Source organism: Amphibalanus amphitrite, unplaced genomic scaffold (assembly GCF_019059575.1).
Source record: "Amphibalanus amphitrite isolate SeventyFive unplaced genomic scaffold, NRLGWU_Aamphi_draft 001027F_arrow, whole genome shotgun sequence".
In the NCBI taxonomy this organism is placed as follows: Eukaryota; Metazoa; Arthropoda; class Thecostraca; order Balanomorpha; family Balanidae; genus Amphibalanus; species Amphibalanus amphitrite.
In genome coordinates this window covers 88,752-111,102 of record NW_024882521.1, presented here as the reverse complement: position 1 = coordinate 111,102, position 22,351 = coordinate 88,752, and the positions used below count along the sequence as shown (strand labels likewise).

Here is a 22,351-nt window from a genome sequence, read left to right as displayed (position 1 = left end):
TGTCCGCCTCTCTGGGCTGTCCAGGACGTCACCCGCACGCTCTGCTGTCGTCCCGCCGCCGCCGGCTCGGCCCTCCACAGGCTCTCGCAAATAGCCGTCGACAGCCGACGCGCAGAGAAATCTCCGTCGCGAACTCAACCCAGTTATTAATTATATCGATTGTTTAACGGCGAGCCGCATCCGTGTCAGCGCGCAGGCCCGAGACCCCCGGGCCCGGCGCCGAGCCATCTCCGGCGGCCGAAACAGAGCTCGGGCTTCGAGTCCGCGCGCGCGTTTCTTCCGTGCGGAGCGCCGACGCCGTATCGACCGAGCGCTGCCGACGGCGGCGACGCAGTCGACGCGGCGCCAGTGGCCGGGCGCGCGCCGACGACGACGGAGGGGTGCCGCGGGCGCGCGACGGGACGTCGGCGAGTGCGCGAGTCGCTCTGTGTCCCGGTGAAGGTGCTGACGAGGGAGGCGGAGGAGCGGCGGCAGAGGTCGAGTCGCGGCGGACCGCGGCGCGGCGGAGGGCGGACTGGGGGGCCGCTGAGCGGACCGCCGCTCTCCGGACTGTCCCGCGGCCGGCCGGCCCGGAATCGATGCGGCCGTGCCAGTGATGGCGGCCGGGGTGCTCGCCGGGCCGCTGCTGGCCGCCCTGGTCGGCCTCCAGCTCGGCCTCGGGCTCGGTATCGTGCTGGACGGCGCCGAACACTCGTTCGCACAATACCCCCGATGGCAGCCCGGCCTCAACGGCTCGCTGCAGTTCGAGTTCCGCACCACGCAGCCTAACGGCCTGCTCCTCTACACGGACGACGGCGGCTGGGTGGACTTCTTTGAGGTGAAGCTCGTCGAGGGCTCTCTCAGACTGCGCTACAACCTCGGCAGCGGCTCGGAGATCCTGGGACTGGGCCGGGGTCTGAACGACGGCCGCTGGCACCGGGTAACGGTGGCGCGGCACCACGCGCGAACCACCCTCACCGTCGACCACATCTCCGAGCACCGGCTCTCGCGCGGCGACCAGTTCACGTTCGATGTGGCCGCCGCTAACCAGTCGCACGTGTATGTGGGAGGCGTGCCGCAGTCGGTCCGAGTCAGCCAGCTGGCGCTGCCCAGCGCGCGCTTCGAGCCGCGACTGGCCGGCGAGGTGCGCAACCTCGTCTACAGCGGCGAGGATGGCGTCGAGCGCCGCCAGGACATGAAACACTCCAAGGTAGGTGATGGCGCAGGATTTGAGAGAGGTGAGAGAGCACTCGCAGTACCCTGATATTGTTGATGGCACAGAAGATGAGGTAGTGGCGGCGAAAGATGCGTTTCAAAAAGAAAGCGTTCAGGACGGCAAAGTCCAACGGCCTGCGGTAGCAGTCCTTTGTCCTTGTCTTCATGGGTAATGTGCATTGAAAATGCAAGTGAATATCAAAAAAATAATGGATCTAGCTTGCAATATGGAGAGATAGGAAGGTTTCATGCTCAAGCGATAAGCTCAGCGTATAGAGTTTACGGTATCTTCTGTAGTGTATCGTAAACCGTTAAAGGGCGTGGCCAAAATGTCAAGGGCAGCTGTGAAGCCTATCAAGGGCTCGGAGGATGACGTTGACGGGACATACACTGGATATCACGGCAGGCGGTGGGTCAATAGGTTATCGGGTCCGCGAGCAACTGCACAAATAGAATCGTGTAGTCGCGTGCCAAGGCGCATCGGTAGCATTTGATGGATACATGTGCGCAGGACCCAAGCATTGTGAGCTATGTATGATTTATATCTTCCATATTTCTTGGATAATGCTGTCTGCAGGGAAATATGTAGATACATGACATACAAACATGTTCCTAAGTGATAACTGTTTCATTGAATACGACTTGTGTGTAATTGGTTTTTTCCAACGATAGATTACATGCAAGAAGATGAGCTAAGAAGTACCGGCATGCAGGCAAGCGGACAGCATACTCAGACGCGTCAAATCAATGCATCTAACCCTTGCATTCCATTGAGTGGTGTGCGTTTAACGTAACTGATGAAAACTAGTTATGACTGATGATAGCAACTGAGATAAATGCTGAATGACCATTATGCCATATTGAAGCTCCATATAAGCAGTGCATTTCTCTATGCCTAAGACCATTCTCCTCATTCCCCTGTACACATTCTGCCTCTCTCGGGCCCGCCGTGACCGAGATGGTGCAGGCCGTTCCACCTAATGTTTCCAGTGGCCCCGGGCCGCGACTGAGCATCGATTCCAGCGCACGGCACAGATGGGACCAATAACGCCTTATTCCGTTACAGACGGCCCCAGTGCCGAGGATAAAACCCGCCCCGGCTGAGCGAATATAACGGAGCGATATGGGATTTGGAGGACAGCACAGGCGGTTATTTTTGCACGCAAAAGATGGATTGGACAATATGCAGGAAAACGTTTAGTGTGCGCCACCCGTACCTACCATACTAAAACAATGGTCAATGGGAAATGAGACCGGTATTACTTGCTGCTATGACTTTTGCGACATTGAATGACCTAAGCACGTTTACAATCCTCATCGGATTCGTTCTCTGATATTTTGACAAAAGCTGTTTTGACCTTGCAAACCACGGGGCACGGACAAAAGACACAAGCCGGCGTCTCTGTGGACGCGGCCGGTGCAGTGGTAGCGTGCCGACTCCTTTGTGACCACACCAACCTCACAACTGTGTCTGAATATTGATAGATGCTAATCACGAGACTGACAGCGACTGTGTGGTCGACTGGAGGCGCTTAATGACTTGTTTCCATGCCATATTGTTCATCCACTTTTCTTTTCTTCTTGAAGCTTGAAGCTAATGAAAATCAAACACTCAACTGTGTTGGTAGAGCCACAAGAAGCGCGCTGAGACTTCTTGTTCCAATTACCCTGGGGGCGCTAATTTCTGTGACCGCGACGGGCCTGTGTTGACCGAGGATCGTCGGCCGCCGCGGCACCTGTTCGTCGCTGCCGACGATGGCCACTGCCGACGATTAGTGGCGACCCTTCACCGACGAACGGCCGCGGGTCGAGCTGCGAACGAGCTCATCTATCGGCTCCCGACTGCCGGTACCGGTCACAGAATACGTGCCCAACACACCGGTCGGATGCTAGACGCACAGTGGCGAGACGACACACTCGTACGGCGGTCCGTACGTGTAGAAAACCCGACACCGCCCGGCCACATAACATGTATCAACATTGCTCTAATTGGCTGAGACGCAGCCGGACACCGCGCCAGCGCCACGCCGTTTGATCTTTACTTGGATGGGCTTCGTCGAGTTTCTCGGAAAACCGCGACAGTGGGTGTTTAACGTATTTAAATTGCATCATCAGATATAAATTGCACACATGCACACTACACAGTGCATTGTGCAAAGTACAGACATTATAGCAACATAAATTGAAACCTACATGATGCACATAATAATGGTCATCATAAATGTGTCGCCCTATCTCCCAGTCGTCAGAGACTGTGTGCCAGCCAGTTGCTCCCCTGTGACTGGGCTTTGTCCCTCGGTCCCAGTTGGCTCGTCACTCCATGGGTACGTATGTACGCCCCCCCCCCCTCCCCCGCTGAGCCGTCGTCGGAAGGCGGCATTAGCGGCGGGAGCAGCCGACAATGGTGTCTGGCCACGGGCCGGGGAGGCGACGGGGCCGGGCCGGAGAGGTGACATGCCCACGGCCGCAGAGGTGACAGGCCCGGGCCTCAGAGGTGACACCTCCGACCGAGCGCGCCGCTTCGGTCGGCGGCCTTTGTTTGGCCGCGTGTCTCCTCAACCGCTCAGCGGCGACACCCTGATGTGCGCCGACAGTGCAGCCGTCAGTTCAGACGCGCTGAGCGAGCCACGGGGTACGGGCAACAAACAAACACACTGGCCCGCCGGAGGAGATGGGCTAGTTCTAGGTCAAGGAGCGTTTAATGGGTGGCTGGGAGTGATCGAGGGGTGCATTAATTAGTCATTAAGAGACATCAATTTCGGACCATCATTGCGAGGACTAGAAGTAACCTTTCACGGTTACTGATGCTAACATCATCATCACATGGACGAAGGCATGCCTAAATGTATTTCCCAGAGGCTTCTATCCCACACTGGGACTGATCAAGCGATTCGATGCAACTGAAAACCGACAATGCTTTCAGTCTTGCTTCAATAGACAAACATCAAATCATCTGCGCAGCAGACGTGACGACGTGAGACGTCTAGCTTCGTACAGTCTCTCTGAACTACCTCCAAAACACGGCGCAGAGGCAGCTCTGAGGCAGATCGACAGCCGCAGTCAGCAGCTATTGTCCGGGTTCAAAGCCGTCTGGCGACTGATGTTGTGTCGACCTGGGATCTCCGATGTTGTCGATCGGTCACTGATCAGTGAAACAGCAGTCATTGGGTTCACCTTGGCGCCTGCTGGTCGGTAGGATTAGTGTGCTGACGACAGAAGAATCGCATAGGGTGGGAAGAAAGGAGACATGGCTTATGGTGCAGGTTACGTGACCTCCCAAGGTCGCGTGATCAGCAAGCATCCCCAAACTCAAGTACGCCAGAGGTTTTTGGCATGACGCTAGTCGACAATGTACAGAAGGGACTTTCCCTACACAGAAACTTTACAGCCTACAAAGAAAACTGCCAAAACTTTTATGTGCATCGTCAATTAACCCACGCGGGGCTGGGGGGTAAATTTTACCCCCCCCCCTCGCGAATTTTTGCAATATCTCAAAAACGGCGGCGCGCAGCGCCGCCAAACTTTCAGTACCTTTTCTTACATCAATTTGACACGTTCCCTGAAAATTTGAGCGAAATCCGTCGGAAAATTTTTGAGAAATTGACGTTTTAGTGACGTCATGTTCGCCATTTTCGCCTCAAAAACGGCAAAAGTTCAAACGCCGCTAACATCTTCATTTCTAAAGGAATCAAGACGTAACAAAAAAGGATATACGTAATTCTACTTTGTCTATCAAATGGCTATCTCGGTTTTTTGAAAATTTTGGATTTTGACCCAATTTTTTTCAAAAAACTGACTTTTTTGGGAAAATAACTATAAAATCCAAAATTTTGAGTGTATCGAAAAAACCGGAATATATGTCAGAGAAGTGGTCTATTTGCACCTACATAACAAGTTTTAGAAGAATCGGTTCAAAAATGTGGGAGTTATTCAAAATTGTATGACGTCACGACACACAAAAATTTTGAAAAATGACTTTTTTGGAAGTTGTAGACCTCGTACGGAAACAAAAATAGCACCATTCGATTCGCCGTGAAAAACTGCATCAGATAGACACCTTTTTAGACCTTAACAACCACCTTCAAAATTTGACCTCACTTGACCTGACCTTGACCTGACCTCGACCTGAAATTCATCCAGAGGTGGTCCATATCACTTATTGAGTGTGCCTATTGAATTCTATGAGTAAAATGACCCATAAAACATGTGTCGCACATGCCCTTTTCTATATTTTGTTTTTGGTGACCTGACCTGACCTTGACCTTGACCTCTGAATGATATTGTATGCAACGAATATTGTCTTGGTAGCCTAAGCACACGTTTTGGGCGATCAGTCTCAGTCCATGACTCCATTCTTTGGCAACTACGGTGCAAGGCCGATACTGTAGGAACTTGCAATTTGTACCCTTGACCTGACCTTGACCTTGACCTCAAACTTAACCGCGAGTTGCTGGGGGGGGCGTTAAACGCCCCCACTTTTTTCGCCGGGCCATAGCATAAAAACGGCGCGCCGCAGGCGCGCCAAAATTTGGGTACCTGTAGGGAATTGATTGAGATTTATTGTGACAAAATTTCAAAAAAATCGGTTGGAAAATTTTTGAGATATCGAGGTTTTAGTGACGTCATGATTTCTGAGTTTTCGACCAAAAACGGCATATGTTCAAAAAATCATATAAAATCACAGAATAGACATACAGAAATGCCGTAAACGCCATTAGACTGCCAATACCATGGACAATCAAATGGCTATCTTCGATTATTGATTATCGTTCTGCATTTTCCAAAATCTTGAACTGAATCTTGGCAATTTCTCGCGACTACTTCACGACCATGATACATACATTTCTTAAATTGAACTTTTTGAGCCAAACACGTACACATACGATAAAATGAATGTCACCATCGGGTTCTACGCCCTAAATTACCCATAAAACATGTGTCGCAGGCTGCGAATATCAGTTTTAATTTTCGGGGATATGTGCCTACCCGGTTGACCTGACCTTGACCCTGACCTATGCTTGACTGACCCCTACATGGAGCTGACACTCTTGTAGGCCTTATATGATGGATTGTGCACCGTTTTGACAACGTTTATGACGAGAGGCGCCCATTGCGAAGCCCTGAAGTCCATGTTACTGAAAGCCCGATTTCAGGTGTTTGACCTGACCTTGACCCGACCTGTGACCTCAAAATTCAACTTTAAAGTACTCATCTGAAGCGTCTCGTCGCGCTCTTTCGTTTGCCGCCTCGTGCGTTTCGCTGCGCCTATTGGTTCTCGAGTTATCGGCTGGGGGCGTTTAACGCCCCCCCCCCAGCAAACGGTGGGTGGCGAAATACCCCAGCAACTGCCGGGTTAAAATTAAGTACATGTTTTTAGTTGTTCGTGATGAGATCTTTCGATTGGCGTTTGAATTTTCCAAATCGGACCATTAGTTCGGGAGATAACAGGGGGGGGGGTAAATTTACCCCCCCCCCCCAGCCCCGCGCGTTCGGCTGGAGACCCCAGCCCCGCGCGGGTTAAGAGCGGTGGGTAACTCGGCCTCTCTCGACAAGAACGACGCCAAGTATGCATTATATTTTACGACAAAGTTGCCCAGCTTCGACAGTGCGCAGCAAACCATCCAAAACGACCTTCCCAGCTCATGCCAGTGCCGTACAAAGTAGTCTGCCGAGAAACTGACATGATTGTGTGCTTCCCTTAGTGGATCCAAGTACATTTCAGGGAACTGACTTTCAATTGGATTTATAAATTAAAATTGTAAAATAAAACAAATGAATGGCCCCGTTCTTCGGGAACTCATAAAAACTTGGTGCTGGGTGGTATCGTTGTATCATTTATTTTAAATGTATTTTAAATAAACTTATTCATCAGAATTCAGATACACTGATGAACTTACATATATGGACATGCCACTGCAAGGCGAGTCAAAATCTATCGGATTATACATTTGAGAGCCAAGCGGTAACCGGAGACTCGTCTTCGTGATTATCTACCAGTATCTGGCAAACACCCTGCAGGAATAATAATATAGGTAAGACAGTCAACTAAGATAGAAGGCGACTTTGTTCTCTCATTGAGGCTTTAGTGGCTCCTCTCAAATGCTACTTAACAATGCTCAACCTTTTCTCCACTTGGACGAGTCCCCAATCTTCCCTCGTACTTGCACTGCGTGCCCCGCCCCGCTATCCAATGACACATCCTTTCCATACTGTGCCCCGCCCTCCTCCCAATACAGCTACATTTCGTAAATGACACATCCTTTCCATGCAGTGCCCCGCCCTCCTCCCAATACAGCTACATTTCGTAATCTGTTCACTGGATGATCGTCAGCCCCCACCGACACACCCACCCGAGTGTGCCCCGCTCCCACTGACACACCCGTGTCCGTGCAGGGTGTCCGCTGGAACGGCGTCGACACGTGCGCCCAACACGACCCGTGTCAGCACGGCGGGATCTGCATCAGCACTGACACGGGCGCCGCGTGCGAGTGCCGCAACCTCGACTTCAGGGGAGTCTTCTGCGAGAAAGGTCAGTCGGGATACGAGACCGCTCTCCGAGTGCTCGAGGTTTTGTTTTATAAGCTGACATTTCGCTCCAATCGACATTCGATGATAAATACGACAAAAACACAATATAAAAAGTAAAAAATAAGTATAAATATATACAAACAAAAAAAAAACGAAAATACGACAATCGATATTGTTTAAATCTTTTGCATGTGGTTAGGGCCATATACCTGCGGCGTAGGTTTATTTTAAAAATTGAGGCGGTTGTATAAAACCAAAATTCCTACGCATAAAACAGCGTCGTAAAAGAGAATACTGCAAATGCGGCCGTGTCGTTTTCTCGGGTGACATTTTGGACGTGGTACCTCTCTGAGCAGAACAGCGCGCGAAGCTGTCTTCCATTTCGCAGGTCCGTAGGTGGCTTTGGTGTCTTCAGTGCACCGGCTTACGGGGATTTAACAGAGCCTGAGCGGACTGAGTCTTGGGATTGTCCGGCGCCGCTGGCACCGGGGCACACCGTTATGGACCTTATTGTGGCCATGTAGCTCGGACGAACAGCAGCGTTTCATGGTATCGCGGTCTTGCTATTGTAAAATGAATTTTGAAGATTGTACTTTTTATCAGCTGGTCATTGATCAGACGGTAATATCAAATCGGGGAAGTAATAAAAAAGGAAGGTTTTAATAACTGAAATGATTCTCAGAAAAAAATGCATTCAAATTAAAACAAGCAGCAAGCCGCTCGTCGCGTGGCACACCATACCTAATGGTCACATATCAAAGCTGCAAAAAGCATAATTATCAATCGATGAAGGCTCAAGCAAAGCCTTGTGATGAGACTTGAATCACCAAAGCCGGCCTGAGACTTCCTGAGAAGATAACGCCACCAGCACCCGGGGACCGAGCTCCTGCAACATAGCTCTCTGGTCTGTCGGTGGAGATACGCCACCTGTACCCGGAGGCACCGCGCCCGTATCGCACCCGTGCAGCTCCACGAGCCAGCCGCAGCCAGCCCGGGCCCAGCCGCCGTCCGACTCACTTGAGCTGCAGCTCAGGAGGAGTTCTGCAGAAGCCCCGTCTGTCTCCGGGAGACCATTAGACCAACAGGGCCCACTTCCTTCTCCGGTCCCCCGACAGCCACCTAGATCGAGCGGCTTCGATAGACTTGACCCGCGATCAGAGCCAATAATGTCGTATATTAAATGTTCCGGACATCAACGGGAGACGCCTTTGATGGATTACGCTGCCCAGACTAACTTCGGCGGCGGCGCCTCAAAGCACTGGACTGATGGATCGACGCCGGTCAAGAGCACTCGGACCGGCCCCTCATTCCGGAGTGTAATTCGCTTCACTCTAACCGGCCCCTCAACCCGAGGTGTAGCTTGCTCCCCTCGAAAGCCACTGCACCGATCAGCGCCCACCCGAATCGAACGCAGTCAGGGCGACTCGCCACGTGACAGGAATGCAGACAATTCCGCCCTTTTCAGCACGGCTGTGGCGGTATTGGAGTCCGGTCCGTATCAGCTCTCCAGTTGAAGTACCGGAGCCGGACCGCTGAGCTCTCATTGGACATATCGACCACAATCGGGTCCGTTCGGGGAACCGGCGCCGGTCCAACTGCTGCCGCAGAGCCAGCGGGGATGATCCGGCGGATTATCAGAGCGCCGCTGAATCCTCGGGGCGGCACGGTGTGCCCCATTAACCGGGCCATTCGGCGGCCGGGCGCCGTCCGAGCGAATTAAACGGGCTGCTCTCCGCCGACCGGCGCCGTCCTATGAAGTGTGGACACTGGCTCCAATTGGTCGCCGGCCAGTGCACGTGGACAGAAACTGAACGGCGCCAGGCCAGGGTCAGGCGATAAGCCGATGGAATATACGGTGGCGACTCGCATTTTCATATCGCGCTGCACTGGTGCGTGTGTTCATGACCTCTGATATTTATACGTCAACAGCCAGCGGGTTGAAACAAACACCGTGTCAGCTTTCGACTCTAAATTCAACAGCAGGGACCATCCCACTCCCTGTTGAACTCACCATCCATTAGGTAATCACCCGCCGGTGTCGCGTTAACCAGCGGGTCACCGCTGCTCGGACAAGTGTCTGGCCGGTCAGCGCGTCATCACGGTCATGTCGCCGAAATCCCCCCTCCCTCCCTCTGAGCAAGTCTCGGTTGACGCGGTCGGCCGGACTACCAAGCTAATGCAGAGGGAGGTGCAGTGTCACAGAGCCTCCGATATGCATACTGAGGCGGGATCAGTTTGACAGGGTGACTGTGCCGGTGTAACAAGGTTCTGCAGACGTTATGCTGCAGCTCTTCAAATGGCATAACGGAGTTCTTCACACGAAATAACGAGATTCTTCATACGGTGTGCGAGGTTCCTCAAACGGCATGACGGCGATCCGCGGGACTGTATGACGGGTCATGATCGATCGGGTGCCGTCGAACGGATCACTGACAGCTGGCTGGCCCACCCCCGGTTCCGCTAACAACTGCTCGGTCCTCAGTCTTGCCGCAGTTACGGTCCTCAGTGGCAGCCTCGCTGGTTTTCCCAAGATGCCGCTGTCTCTCCCCTCGCCAGCCCCGGTCCACCTCAGGAACCCCAGCCCAGTCCGCTGTGTTTGGCTCAGCGGTATACAGTGTCGGCAAACGATGACTACCAATGGAACGATAAGGTCGCGCGCTGGCATGCAGTCCGTTGAGCAAACAAATTCTTTCGGCGTTTCTCGCTAATTTGGACTGCATGATTGAATGCACGAGCGCAGCTCAGGATCGGAGCTCTCCAGCTATGACAAACCACTACAGACAGCCCGCCACTTCTTATCGCATCTGATAAGATCCGGTTCGGTAGGATATGCAGCTTTGGGCGGAACTTCACTATATCGCTGGTAAAATGTTTTCGACGAGCACTGTCCTCCGCATCTAATTCGATTCCATGCTGCCGATTATAATGTAATCGGACGAGCTACGCAATATGCATTCATCATTGCAGCTCAGAGCCTTATGCCCGCAGGCTGGTCTTTATGCCGAGAACAATCAACTTATATGTGGCAAATCTTCGTTTCCCCTTTGCCACTCTACAACTAAAATCAGCATAAAAAAATATAGACCCAGGAACGTGTAAGACACAGCATGCAAGATAAAAATGAGAGAAGTAGCCCAAAGCCTTCTTGTCATTCTTCATCTAAACAGATGACACCATGACCTTGGCTGACTTTTGACTTCAGCCGGCGTTAGCTCGGGGTACCGTCTCCGTTCTGTGGCTCTGGGCACCAGCCCGTCTCAGAACGGTGCCGGTTCGGGCACGACCGACCTTTGGAAGCCGGCGGCAGCGGTGTGACTGTCGAGCCTTGGCTGCCAACGTGGCCCGTCCATCGCGGCTGGGGTGACAGCGGGGGCATTCCACGTCAAATCGAACAAAAATCGGCTGTTTTGCACCTTACCATCAGCGATTTCAGTATAAATTTGTGAGCGAGTTCCTGTGTGGCCCCGGACATTACATTGATGTTTTTTGCACATTCTGACCACAGGTCTTCTAAATATAGGGCATCAAATTTTTACAAAATGTTGCATATTTATATTTTTGAACAACCATAACTTTGGTTGTACTTGTTTGATTTGAATGAAATAAACCTTACTGTTTAGGTAATTTCTTAAGCATTTGTTTAGAATTGCACCTACTTAAATATATGACCTTGAAAATTGCTTAACTCTGTTCTTAAGCACAAATATTGAAATAGCAAAAAACACGTCACCTTCGATTTGGCTCATTTTCATATATTTTATTGCCTACCATATTCTTAACAACCTGTGAAAAAATTAGAGTGGGCCATTCATAAGTTTTGAAGAAAATTGCACATATGCAAACGTATGTTAGCACGCGCAGTGGAGGGGGAAGAGCGAATTTCGCCCACCCCTCCTGTTTTTCGCCAATATCTCATAAGATTAATGCGAAATTAATTATGGCTACCTGTCAAGAATTGAATTGGACATCTCATCGTGCAAGCAATAAGAAAATCGGTTCACAACTGTTCTAGTAATAGCGGTGTAAAGTGAACATCCTGTCCCCGCAGCGACGCGGCGACTCGGCAGCCGGCGCCGACCGCTACGCGCCGCCTGAATTGTAGACTGTGCCGGGACGGAACGGAACGGTTCCGTCTTTACATCGCGCTCCCTACCGCTGATTACGTTCGATTCGCGTCAAATTTTGTGAGAAGACTAAGAAATGTACAGGCAATCTTATGGTGAAAGAATTTTGAAAATCGGTTGGTAAACAATTGAAATATGAACGTGTAAACACAAAATTGTGATTGCTGCGTTTCCCGCATCGGCCGAGCCCGCCTCAGCCGGCGACATGTTACTCTTAGCAGGCCTCTAACTGCCATATTTATTATTGGATTAACTAGAAATTCCCCATACATACTAAAAAATGTATGTTCTTTCGGATAGTGAAGATCAAAAGACGTGAAGATATCGTTGCGTGATAATGTTTTCGTTGAATTTACTTCATGATGCATTTCCACACGGCTCAAAATTCACCGCAAAATACCGTTTGCCTGAGACACTTTTACTATGGAACGTGACTGCTTGACTACGATGACTATGCATTTCCATTCTCGCAGAGTTTGGGATATCACTAATCAGCAATCATTCATTTCAGAAAGTGTACACAAGCAAGCATGTCTTGACTCTGTCTTTCAAGGTCACGCGCGGTTGCGTGATGTTGATGCATGAAAACGGCGTTTGCCGCGAAAGTTATGAATGGCCCACTCCAATTTTTTCACAGATGGTTGGGAACATTGTGACGGACATAATATGTAAAAATTACCCAAATCGAAGGTGACGTGTTTTTTGCTATTTAAATTTTTCTGTTTTAATTCAAGGTCAAATGCATTTCAAGGTCACTTCAATTTAATTTTATAATAAAAAATCAAAGCCTTATCAATTGCCTATAAGACCCTGTTAATATCATTTTGATACCAGAAAAGGAACCAGAGTTATAGCCATTTAAAAAATTGATGCGTGGCATTTTTCGCTATATTCGATGACCTATATCTCAGCGATACGTTATCAAATTTCGAAAATATTATACGTAACTCAGTTTTGAACCATGCCCAGTCTGCCTACAAATTTTCAGAAAAATCGAAGGGGATGACGGATTTCGGTGTTTGATTTGACGTGGAATGCCCCAGCGGCGGCGGCTTGGGTGGGGGAGGGGGAGGGGGTTTGGGCTGTGGGAGGGAGGAGGGGAGACTGAGGCGGGGGCGGGTCGAAGACGACAGACAGGACGGCCGTCTGAGAGCGCCAGGAGGATTTTTTCGGTGATCAGAGACCAGTCTCCGGGGTGACAGATTACTGCGGTTAGGGCAGCGGCGTGCAGTATTGACGTCTGAAGAACGACGAACCCCAACTCCCGACATTTGCGAGCTCAGCTCTCAGACTCCACCAACCACAGACCGCTGCTTGCTAGCTGACGCGCTGACCGCTGACCACTGGCTGACCGCTGACCGGCCTGCCTGTCAGCTGGCTACCACCCGTCAAGCCGAGCGTTGATCAGATCAGCGACCAGTCAGGCCTAGTCTTGTGGGAGCTGAGTGCTGACCACCAACCGCAGTCAGTGAGCCGGTGAGCAATGTGACCACGGTGATTAACAGGTCGGTAACCTCGTCTTGATAAGGTCAACGAAAAAGTGACATGGGACACCAATGTCAGTGACCAAGGTCAGGGAACAACGACCGATGACCTATCGATATTGGTTCTGACCAGACCCGACTCAACTGCGCCTCATTGTTCGGTTACGGTCCGGATTTAGCCCAAGCTGCCCTGCTGCCGGCACGTAGCGACCCTGAGACCGTCGGACGCGGCGCACCGATCGCGTCGCGTCGGGACCACTGACCAGTTACGAACGCACCGTGCCGTCGGGACATTGCATTCGACGTGATGGCCCATCTCGCTTTATTGCGACCGGACTATTGGGAAATACAGCGTCTGCGTGAGCCATTTGGTTTCCGAAACTCGCGGTACGAGGTCCCCGCACAGGGTGGAGCTCGTATAATCCTCTGAAAATTCACCGTCTCAGTCCTGTGAACGGTTCTGATCCTCAGCGTGTCAGACAGAGTTGTTCGACACGCACACGCTCGGCGCGCGCGGCCGATGGATGCTCGCGGGGCGGTCTCCCGTGGGTCGGTCCTGCGGGGCTTCTGATCGCTCAGAGCCGGGCGCGGGGCTTCGCGTCGGCTGTTTGCAGCGATCACTGATGTGTTTGCGATGACGCAGAGCCGGCGGATCGGTAGCGTGGATGTGCCGCGCCGAGACGGGAGCTGCGTCTCGTCTTCCTACCACTGCACTTCCTCGTCTGTCTCCCGACGCCGTAGGTATCACATGCACCTTCTGACGCGGTGTCTTTTCTGTCTTCGCCAGGGCGTCTCAAACTCCAAACTTCATCCCTACGAAGTGCTTCGCCTTCTTCCAATCGCACTATCTCTTCCGCTTTCTACCGCATTAGCCCCTCATTTCTCCCGCACCCCAGTCCCCATGCTTCCCGCAGCAGTATCTCGACTTGTTCTCGCCGGCAATCTCTCCTGTCTTCCTCTACCATGCTCGTGAAGGCTGTACCTGCGTGTTTGGCGCCGCTGCCACCCCCAGTGATGCACGGGTTCTGGCCCGACGGCGATCGCTGATATATGATGGCGATAAAAACCTGTTGGTAAATACATCAACCGAGTAATTTACAGGCAGGGTGGTAAGTGCATAATGAGATGAGACGAGACGTTCTGGTTTCTGATCACTAGTGACCTGCTAAAAAATGGTAGTGCCACATGTGGCGAATTAAACATTCGAGAAATTCTGCTATGAATTGGCTCTTACATAGGGTAAGTGATACCAATTAGGTAACACATTTTGTACAGAATATTCCTGCTCATGATTCCAGCTATTTTAGCAATAAAGGTTGCTTAGTGTCAGAAAGGACCATGCGACAGCAAATATGACGTCATCACCCGGTTAGCATGTGACGTCACTCCAATCGGTCCGTCGCCAGCCGGCTGCTGTTGTTGGTGTCGTTTTTTGGCAGTCGGAACTCGGCGGGGCGGCGGTGTCACGCCGGATCGGTCCGCTCGGGCCGGGGCGGGCTCCGGGGACCCTCTTGGGGGGGGGGGCGGACTGCGGGCCCCCCTGGGGGCGGGGAGGGGTCTCGAGGGCGGCACACCCCGGGTGGCAGGCCGACGAGCGCCGGAGGCGGCACACAAAGCCACACTCGTGTCGGAGCGCCAACTGGAATAGGCTCGTCTGTCAGCGACGCGCCGCGGCGGCCCGGGACCGCCGAGATGCCGGCACCGATCTGGCATTGCGGCTGTTTCGGCCCGGCCGAGGGCTGACGAGCCAACCCAGTTACAGTTGACTACAGCCAACACCGTCACCGTCCGCCGACGCGGTAAAATTCAAACACGCCATATATGTACATGAGCTTGAGCATACATAGGAGCGCCACTCCTGACACAATTTAGTTACCGGGAATGGTTGACCCAGACCTATTCAGCGCACAACAAAGGATATTCCATGCTCAGTATCGCTGAGCTGCTTAACAAGTAGCGACTGATAGGAAAACCGAGAACAATTACAATGATTGAATTGCATCGAAATTCGTATAATCTCAGTTTGAAAGCTAGAATCAAATTCGGCTCTTATGTCATAAAACGAATTACACAGACCTTGCATAAAATCAAATGCAAGGCTTAAGGTTTCCGAAGCTGGTTAGAGCGTTTAAAACAAGGTCCTCAAACACCTGTTCTCTTGATATTCGGAAGGCCGAACAACTGCTTTCATGGCACACCACGTCGCCTCGATTATGTTATCCCGCTGAGCACGGAGATTAAAGTACAAAACAGGCTGCCTGAAGTAATGAGGCTATTACGTTAACCTTATTATCGAAATTAGGCGACTGTTAGCGCTGGCGTTGAAATAGCGAACAAAATAGGCTAGCACATTCAGGTAAGCTTTCATATAGGTATCTCATTCCATTGCATAATAAATATGGGCAGGTAAGTATCCACTAGTCAATCATGTATGCTGGCTGCTGGGAAGGTCACTCCGTTCAGCGGTCAGCTGTCAGATGGCTGCATAAGCCAAAGGTCACTTCACCAGTCAGTACATTCACCAACACGATCTTCATAAGCCGATAACGCAAGACATCTCCGGTCGGCACTTTTCATAAACCACCTAAACCACAGAACCCGTCCTGGGTAAAAACGAGTAGGTATCCGACCGGCCGGTAGCCGGACACTTTAGAGGAGCTGAGCGCCCGCGCCTCGTCTCAGCGGCAGGTGAGCGACCCCGGTAGCCACCGGTCAGCACGAAATTCCACAAACGAGTCCGGCTGTTGGCATTGGCAGGAGCGGCCAAGTGGCCCGTCACCGTCACACGGGCCCGCCGCAGCGGGCGGGTGGCTTACGGATCAAACCGTACCAGAGATCAACAACTGGGAAACTAGCGGACACCGCGGGCACCGCGGGCGGGCGGGCTGATCACGGGCTTACTCCGGAGCCGCGAGGCGGTGGCGAGTGATCAGCACTGGGGAAACCAGTGGACACCGTGGCTGGCGGGGCGGAGCGGGAGGGGAGGGTGGGGGGCTAAATGATACCGCCGTGCAAGCGGGTGTTTGGTCAAAGCCGCTGCCTGTAGAGGTCACGTCACTGACCTTCCTTGTTTGAGGAGAACAGGTGGGATCACTGGTATGATCTATGAAGGGCTGCAGGACCACCACTACACGGACTTCGGCTCTGGAGTAAAGCATACGATCCTTTAAGGTTTCCATTTCGAAATCGCAAGTGTTTTTCCTACAATAAATTATGCACTTTACTTTTAAAAGGCGCATCCTACACATCGACGTTCTATACGGGTCGTTACTCACAATACCTTGCTCATGGTGCGTCTGGGTTCCATCATCTCCAACCACCGTCATTTACAACGGTGACGACATTCCAGGCTAAGATCCCCTGTGTGTAAAACTGCCCTTGTCTCGATAAACTGGCGGGTTTGCCGGTCCGTCCAGCTCATTACCTTTCCGGTGACACACACTGAACGCTGTAGGGGGTCCCGATGACAGAGCTGACCCCACTAATTGCGTGTGACAGGCGCGGCAGTCGTCATCTTTCCGCGACATACCAGGCCTGGCAGCGTGACACGGCGCCGTCATTTGGCACCACTGCGCCGAAATCGCCGCGAAAACGTCATCCCAGACGAGCCTATCAGCGACTGCGAGAGGGCAAAGGAGCGATCTTATACCTTTCTTTGATCGACTAATGACTGCCCACTAATCAAAGAATGAAAGAGGCTCTCAGCCATCGCCAGAAAAGATTAACGCTAGATTTAAGGATCATTGAGCGAATTAGGCCGTCACATATGATAGAATATTAAGTGTGATTGGTATTAATCGTCTCAGAGTGACCCATTTCATTGGTAATTTGTTGCACATTTTACGGCCAGATAGGTGATAAAAAGGGATGCTGTTAGCTCGCACATTCATCCACATCTACATTCTGTACTACATACATACATTTCCCTGTACACTTACTTATGTTCATATTTAGCTCCATCACTGCAGCTAAAATATATAAAACACTATGCAAAGAACAGTATACACGCATTTAACTGTACAACTGTTGAACTCCATGGCAGAGGTTCGATCAGGTGATTTTGGATAAGTCTCAATACATTTTCAGATTCATTACGCTATTTTTCACCATGTTCTTCAATACTTCGTAAATTCTTCGTTTAATTTAGCTTGGACACCACCGAAGGTGATATACACATATCAAACAGTCTGAATGTGTTTTGGACGGTTCCTGCCGATCGATGTCATACTGCTGCCAATGTAGCTCTAAGAGCAGGATAAATGTTGATCTAATACAATAATAACCGTAACTCTCACCGAACGTTATTTATAGCCACCAGTGCAAATAAACAAACCACAATAATAGGAGGGTCGATCAATCAGAGACGTTGGGCTGATCATGGCCGTCAGTCAGCTCAGGACACGGGCGAGGGCGGTGACACGGCTGCACAACACACTGCAGTCTTAACTCGTCACTGTGACAGCTCACGGCAAGCCATATACCACTACCAAACTTTTACATCCCCGCATTGACACGGAAGGCTTACTCGTTTGGCAAGCAATTCTGGACTGTTGTTATTAATACTCTTCTTAGAAAAAGTAACTTTCCGAAAATCCGCCGCCGGCAATTTCCCACGAGGATGCCGCGGGCGCAGTTTTTTTCTGGGTTGCGCGGGCTTTCTTAGCACTGATCACGTCTGAAACTAATTGAACTGGCGCCGCTGCTGGCCGTCCAATGAATAAATAATCCGTCGACACGCGGCTCGGCTCAGCCCGGGCCCCTCCTGTTGACGCGCCGCGCCGGGACGCAAACAAACCTTACACCACCGCCGCCGGAGGGGACAGCCGCCGCCGCCGCCGCGACAACCCGACTTCAATTCTCTGCCGAGCTGGTTGAAGAAGAGCGACATCGGCATAAACATTCGTGAGCATAAAAAACACTTTTATTTATTACTAGCCATCAATTTCCAAGAATGAATACGGAAATAATATTTCAGTTGCGAACGTTATCAAGTTTTGACGATATCCTGCGCCCGTGTTTCAGAGGAAGGTGATGCAATTAACTGGGACGCTCTCAGATACATAAATTCCAGATGCACGCATAATTTAGGAGCCGCCTCATACTGTCGCTCAGAATTATCAGAAAACTGACGTTAATATAAATGCAGCTTCTGGTCCGAAGGGGCGCCAGGTGTTTTCCAGGGCCCAGCCGCTTCGGCCTGTCCCGTTTCAATTCAGCGCACAGCCAGAATGACGGAATGAAAAATAGTGGGGGGCAGCTGGTGCGAATGGTGGCCCGTAAACTGGCCGCCGGCCCGCCGCGCAGCCCGACATAACGTCCAGCTAGCTGACATCGATTGGAGACAGTCTGAGATATGACAGACATGATTCATGCATAATATTATTAGATGAGCCGCCATGACGTTAGTACTTCTTCTGAGACGTAATTGCTTAATCAACCAAGCACTAAATCGCATGCCTAAGGCCGACCTATACAAGAATGAACAAGAAATATGCTCAACTTGCTCAGCTTGCAAGCCTTGCAGGCATGTAAGGGAATTAAATAAGATCGCAAATCGAGTGCAAATGTTGAAACCAATTTGCTGAATGTTGCTGCTTCTCATTAACATTAGCTATTTAAATAGCAGGGCACATGATGCACAGCTATTCTGCCGGTTCCTCCAAATTCCACAAGGTACCGCTTGTGCAGGGCCAGTATGCATTGAGGTCAATCACACGTTTGGTCATCCACGATGAAAATTGCAGCACAACGGGACGATTAAAAAAAGTTTTAAAGCTCATTGATAGTTCATAGCAATTGCCGCATTGGAGCCGTCCAATGTAGTGAGTCGCAACCGAATGTTGGCATTGGTTCGGCCACGGATCTCGCAAGGTCCGGCAGTAGGCTGATTAGTTTTTCACGTGGAGGGCAGCAGCAGTGCGCGCGCTCTCCGATGATAGTTTCAGCATGTCAGCATAATATAGAAGAATAAATTAACAAATAAAAGATTCATCAAATGTCTTATTTCAATTCAAATTTACTTCAAATCCTGTCCAGGATATGCAATCCCGTATAGGTGGATGCGCTTTTGCTGGGTAATACAAAGCACACACCGTTTTGCTAATTGGCTGTGCCGTGTTATACGGGCGCTGAGAAATGTGACACGGGCACGCCCACGGATCTGCGGAGTGCGGACCGTCTGAGAAAGAGAACGAAGGAAGATGGCGTAATGCACATCATGAACAGTGGACATCTGCCGTACTGAGACCTCACAAGGTGGTACGAGCAACGAGTTTTGTACGAGCAACAAGTTCTGTAATGACATTTTGCAATCTTAAGTTTTGAATTTAATTTAATGTAAAGTATAAGATTAATATTAACAACATAACATTATATTATCAAAATCAAGTTATACAATATAAATTCAAATTCAGCACGCTTCTGAGTGGAAATTGTTATTTTTTATTCTAGTTTCGGTCAGCTTTGTCAGTTATCATTCCGAGAGCTATTCAGGCAATCCGTTTTGCTGCTTATTTTTCTAACCCGCTTTACCGTGCCCGAGTTGCCCGCAACCTGTTGTGTTCGTGGCCCATTTCATGCAGCCGCTACTATCCCACTGTGCCCTGATTCCGTTTCACCTGACCGCACATCCGCTCTGCTCTGCTCCGCCCTCCCGTCCGGTGCGCTCGTGTGACCGGTGTTTCCTGCCCCACAGAGAAGCCACCGTCCGAGGCCACATTCCGCGGCGCCGAGTACATGACCTACGACCTCACCAACACGGGCGGCGGCGCCATCGCCAGCACCAGCGACAACCTCTCCATGTTCTTCAAGACGGCGCAGCCCAACGGTCTCCTCTTCTACACAGGTAAGGGGCGCAGTTGTCAGAAACATGAATACATAGCAAACGCCTAGACTAGCGCCTGGTGCACTCGCTCCATAAACTGATGGAAACCATGTTTAGCATTATTGCAACACATATTTTGAAGCATAATTGTACAATGTCTTGCTTCGATACTGCATTGGAATGAGTTATAACAGCAAAGTTCACAGCGGGTTATAAACTCCTTTTGACTGCGGCTTATTTTTCAAATAAAAGGGGAATTATATGAAATGACACAGCAGTCGGCGGCCTAACTAGCATGCATGCACCATGCATACTAACAAGACCATATGGTCCAAACGATGTCGTGAACATGTGAAATAACACAGCACAGGATATTACTTCCTTATGCAGTTCGTGGGCCATTTTCCAGCTTATCACCTCACTAAAACCCAGTGGCAGTCATGTCTGGTTACCATTCACCACAGTCCCTCATTATTATCATGACTTAAAATGGGTAACTTCGGCCCGTGTCCCCACATTCCTATTTCGAGCTGTACCTCATGCTCTTTGCACGGGGCAGTCATGGCCCTTACTCGACTGATCTGCTGTCTTTAAAAACCAGGTCGACCGGGTGACTCCTCTCCGTGCAATGCACTGCACCCTATCCTCGATGTATGTTGACGGAATCAAAGACGGGTGTTTGTGTAGTTAGCTTCACCCCCCCCCCCCCCGTCCTGTTACAATCGGTCACGGAGCACCGCTGGCCAGCCTCCGTCAAATGAAAAATGCATCTTGGCTACACCACCACAACGGCATTGAGTTTAGTCCAACCTCCAACTAAGCTGCATCAAATGAGGAGAACCAAGCTCTACCAGCATCAAGTACCTTCGACAACAGAATGACCGAGGGACAAAACATTCTGTCCTGCGGATGGAGAGGCTGAAGCGGATGTTCTGACCTGCGGATGGGGAGGCTGATCAGTACTTATAGCGTTCTATACCATCCTCACTGGCCTCCTGATGGGCCCCTCTCCGTCGCGGCAGAGGTTGCTCAGCACAGGTCCCGGGACAAAACAGCGTCCGTCGAGGACAGCGACCCTGCACGGCGATGTGGTGTGACTGACGTAGGCCCGTTTAAATTAGATTAGGCAGCTCAGTTGGGCGGCAGCCGGTCTAATTCGGGCCGGGGGCGTCACTGTGGTGCTGGCTCTATTGCTGGCCGCGAGACGAGTGACGAAGTCGGACGGATCAGCAGCGTGGCAGCGGACCAGGCACCAACAGTAACACACGCTGCCCCCCTCCCCGAGCACGGCCCCGCCCCGCTGGGTAAGGGGGCGGCAACCACAGCACCGCCAGACTCCGCGAGTGCGATGGAAAAATACGTGCATTTTGAACTGAGAATTGTAAAGCCTCTTCAAAAAGTGATGGCAATTTCAGCAACAGGTTGATTTTACAATCAACTTATCAAATTAAAAAAAAAAACACAAAAAAAATATAAGAAGCCTTTAGGAATTTTGGGAAAGGATTGGCATCCGGTTGCAGGACAACAACTCTATTGAAACTCAGGAACTCAGGTCTCAGGACAACAACTGACCTAGGATGAATATCCCTAGTTGAAATGATTTCCCATATTTTGCCAAGCCAACATATGTTTTACGGACAAATGACAATAAATATAAAAAGTAATTAATTTCAATAGAGCGTTGAATACACTCGAGTACGAAAATGCCTGAAATTTAACAACAATCAATCATTATAACATCAATCTTAAATCAATTTCATGACAAAATATAGAGCCAAACATAGCGATTAACTCCTGCTCCTTTCCGACCAGGGAGTACATACGGGCCAGTTGACCGGGACTCGTGCAGAGGAGCCGGGGAGATGGGGCGGGGCCGCGGGGTGCAGGGAGAAGGAAGCGCCGGCCGGGGAGGGACGGCACGCAGCGTGTATTGATTGCCGGGTAATCGGCCGAGCGGGACCGAGTGACCCGCCAACACCGCCCAACAGCACCAGGGGGGGGGGGGAGGGCTGCTCCCGCGGGACCAGAGACACGGGTTCGGTGATTACAGAGACCCGGCAGTGTTCACCCAGGGTGCTGATTGAGTAAGAGTTACGCGGACATTTTTAAACAGGATAGAAGGGCTGACAAAACTGATGAATCAGATGAATATAACGGTGAGCGTGTCATGCCTGTGACGACTGAAACAGCATGCGAGC

General features: G+C 50.9%; 1 protein-coding gene across 5 annotated transcripts in view; it reads left to right on the top strand.

Annotated features, from left to right (window-relative positions):
* Window positions 1-344: 344 nt before the first annotated feature.
* The window catches only part of LOC122369347 (neurexin-1-like), a 64,667-nt gene continuing 42,660 nt past the window's right edge, over window positions 345-22,351 (top strand). For 4 of the 5 annotated variants that reach the window (XM_043344025.1, XM_043344027.1, XM_043344026.1 and 1 more), the window contains exons 1-3: window positions 359-1,189; window positions 7,588-7,723; window positions 20,025-20,174. In XM_043344025.1, coding sequence (XP_043199960.1) covers window positions 596-1,189; window positions 7,588-7,723; window positions 20,025-20,174 — 880 coding nt within the window. In that variant the 5' untranslated portion in view covers window positions 359-595. Of the gene's footprint in view, window positions 1,190-7,587; window positions 7,724-20,024; window positions 20,175-22,351 lie in introns of all 5 variants that reach the window. The other variant, XM_043344029.1, reaches the window with a different exon arrangement.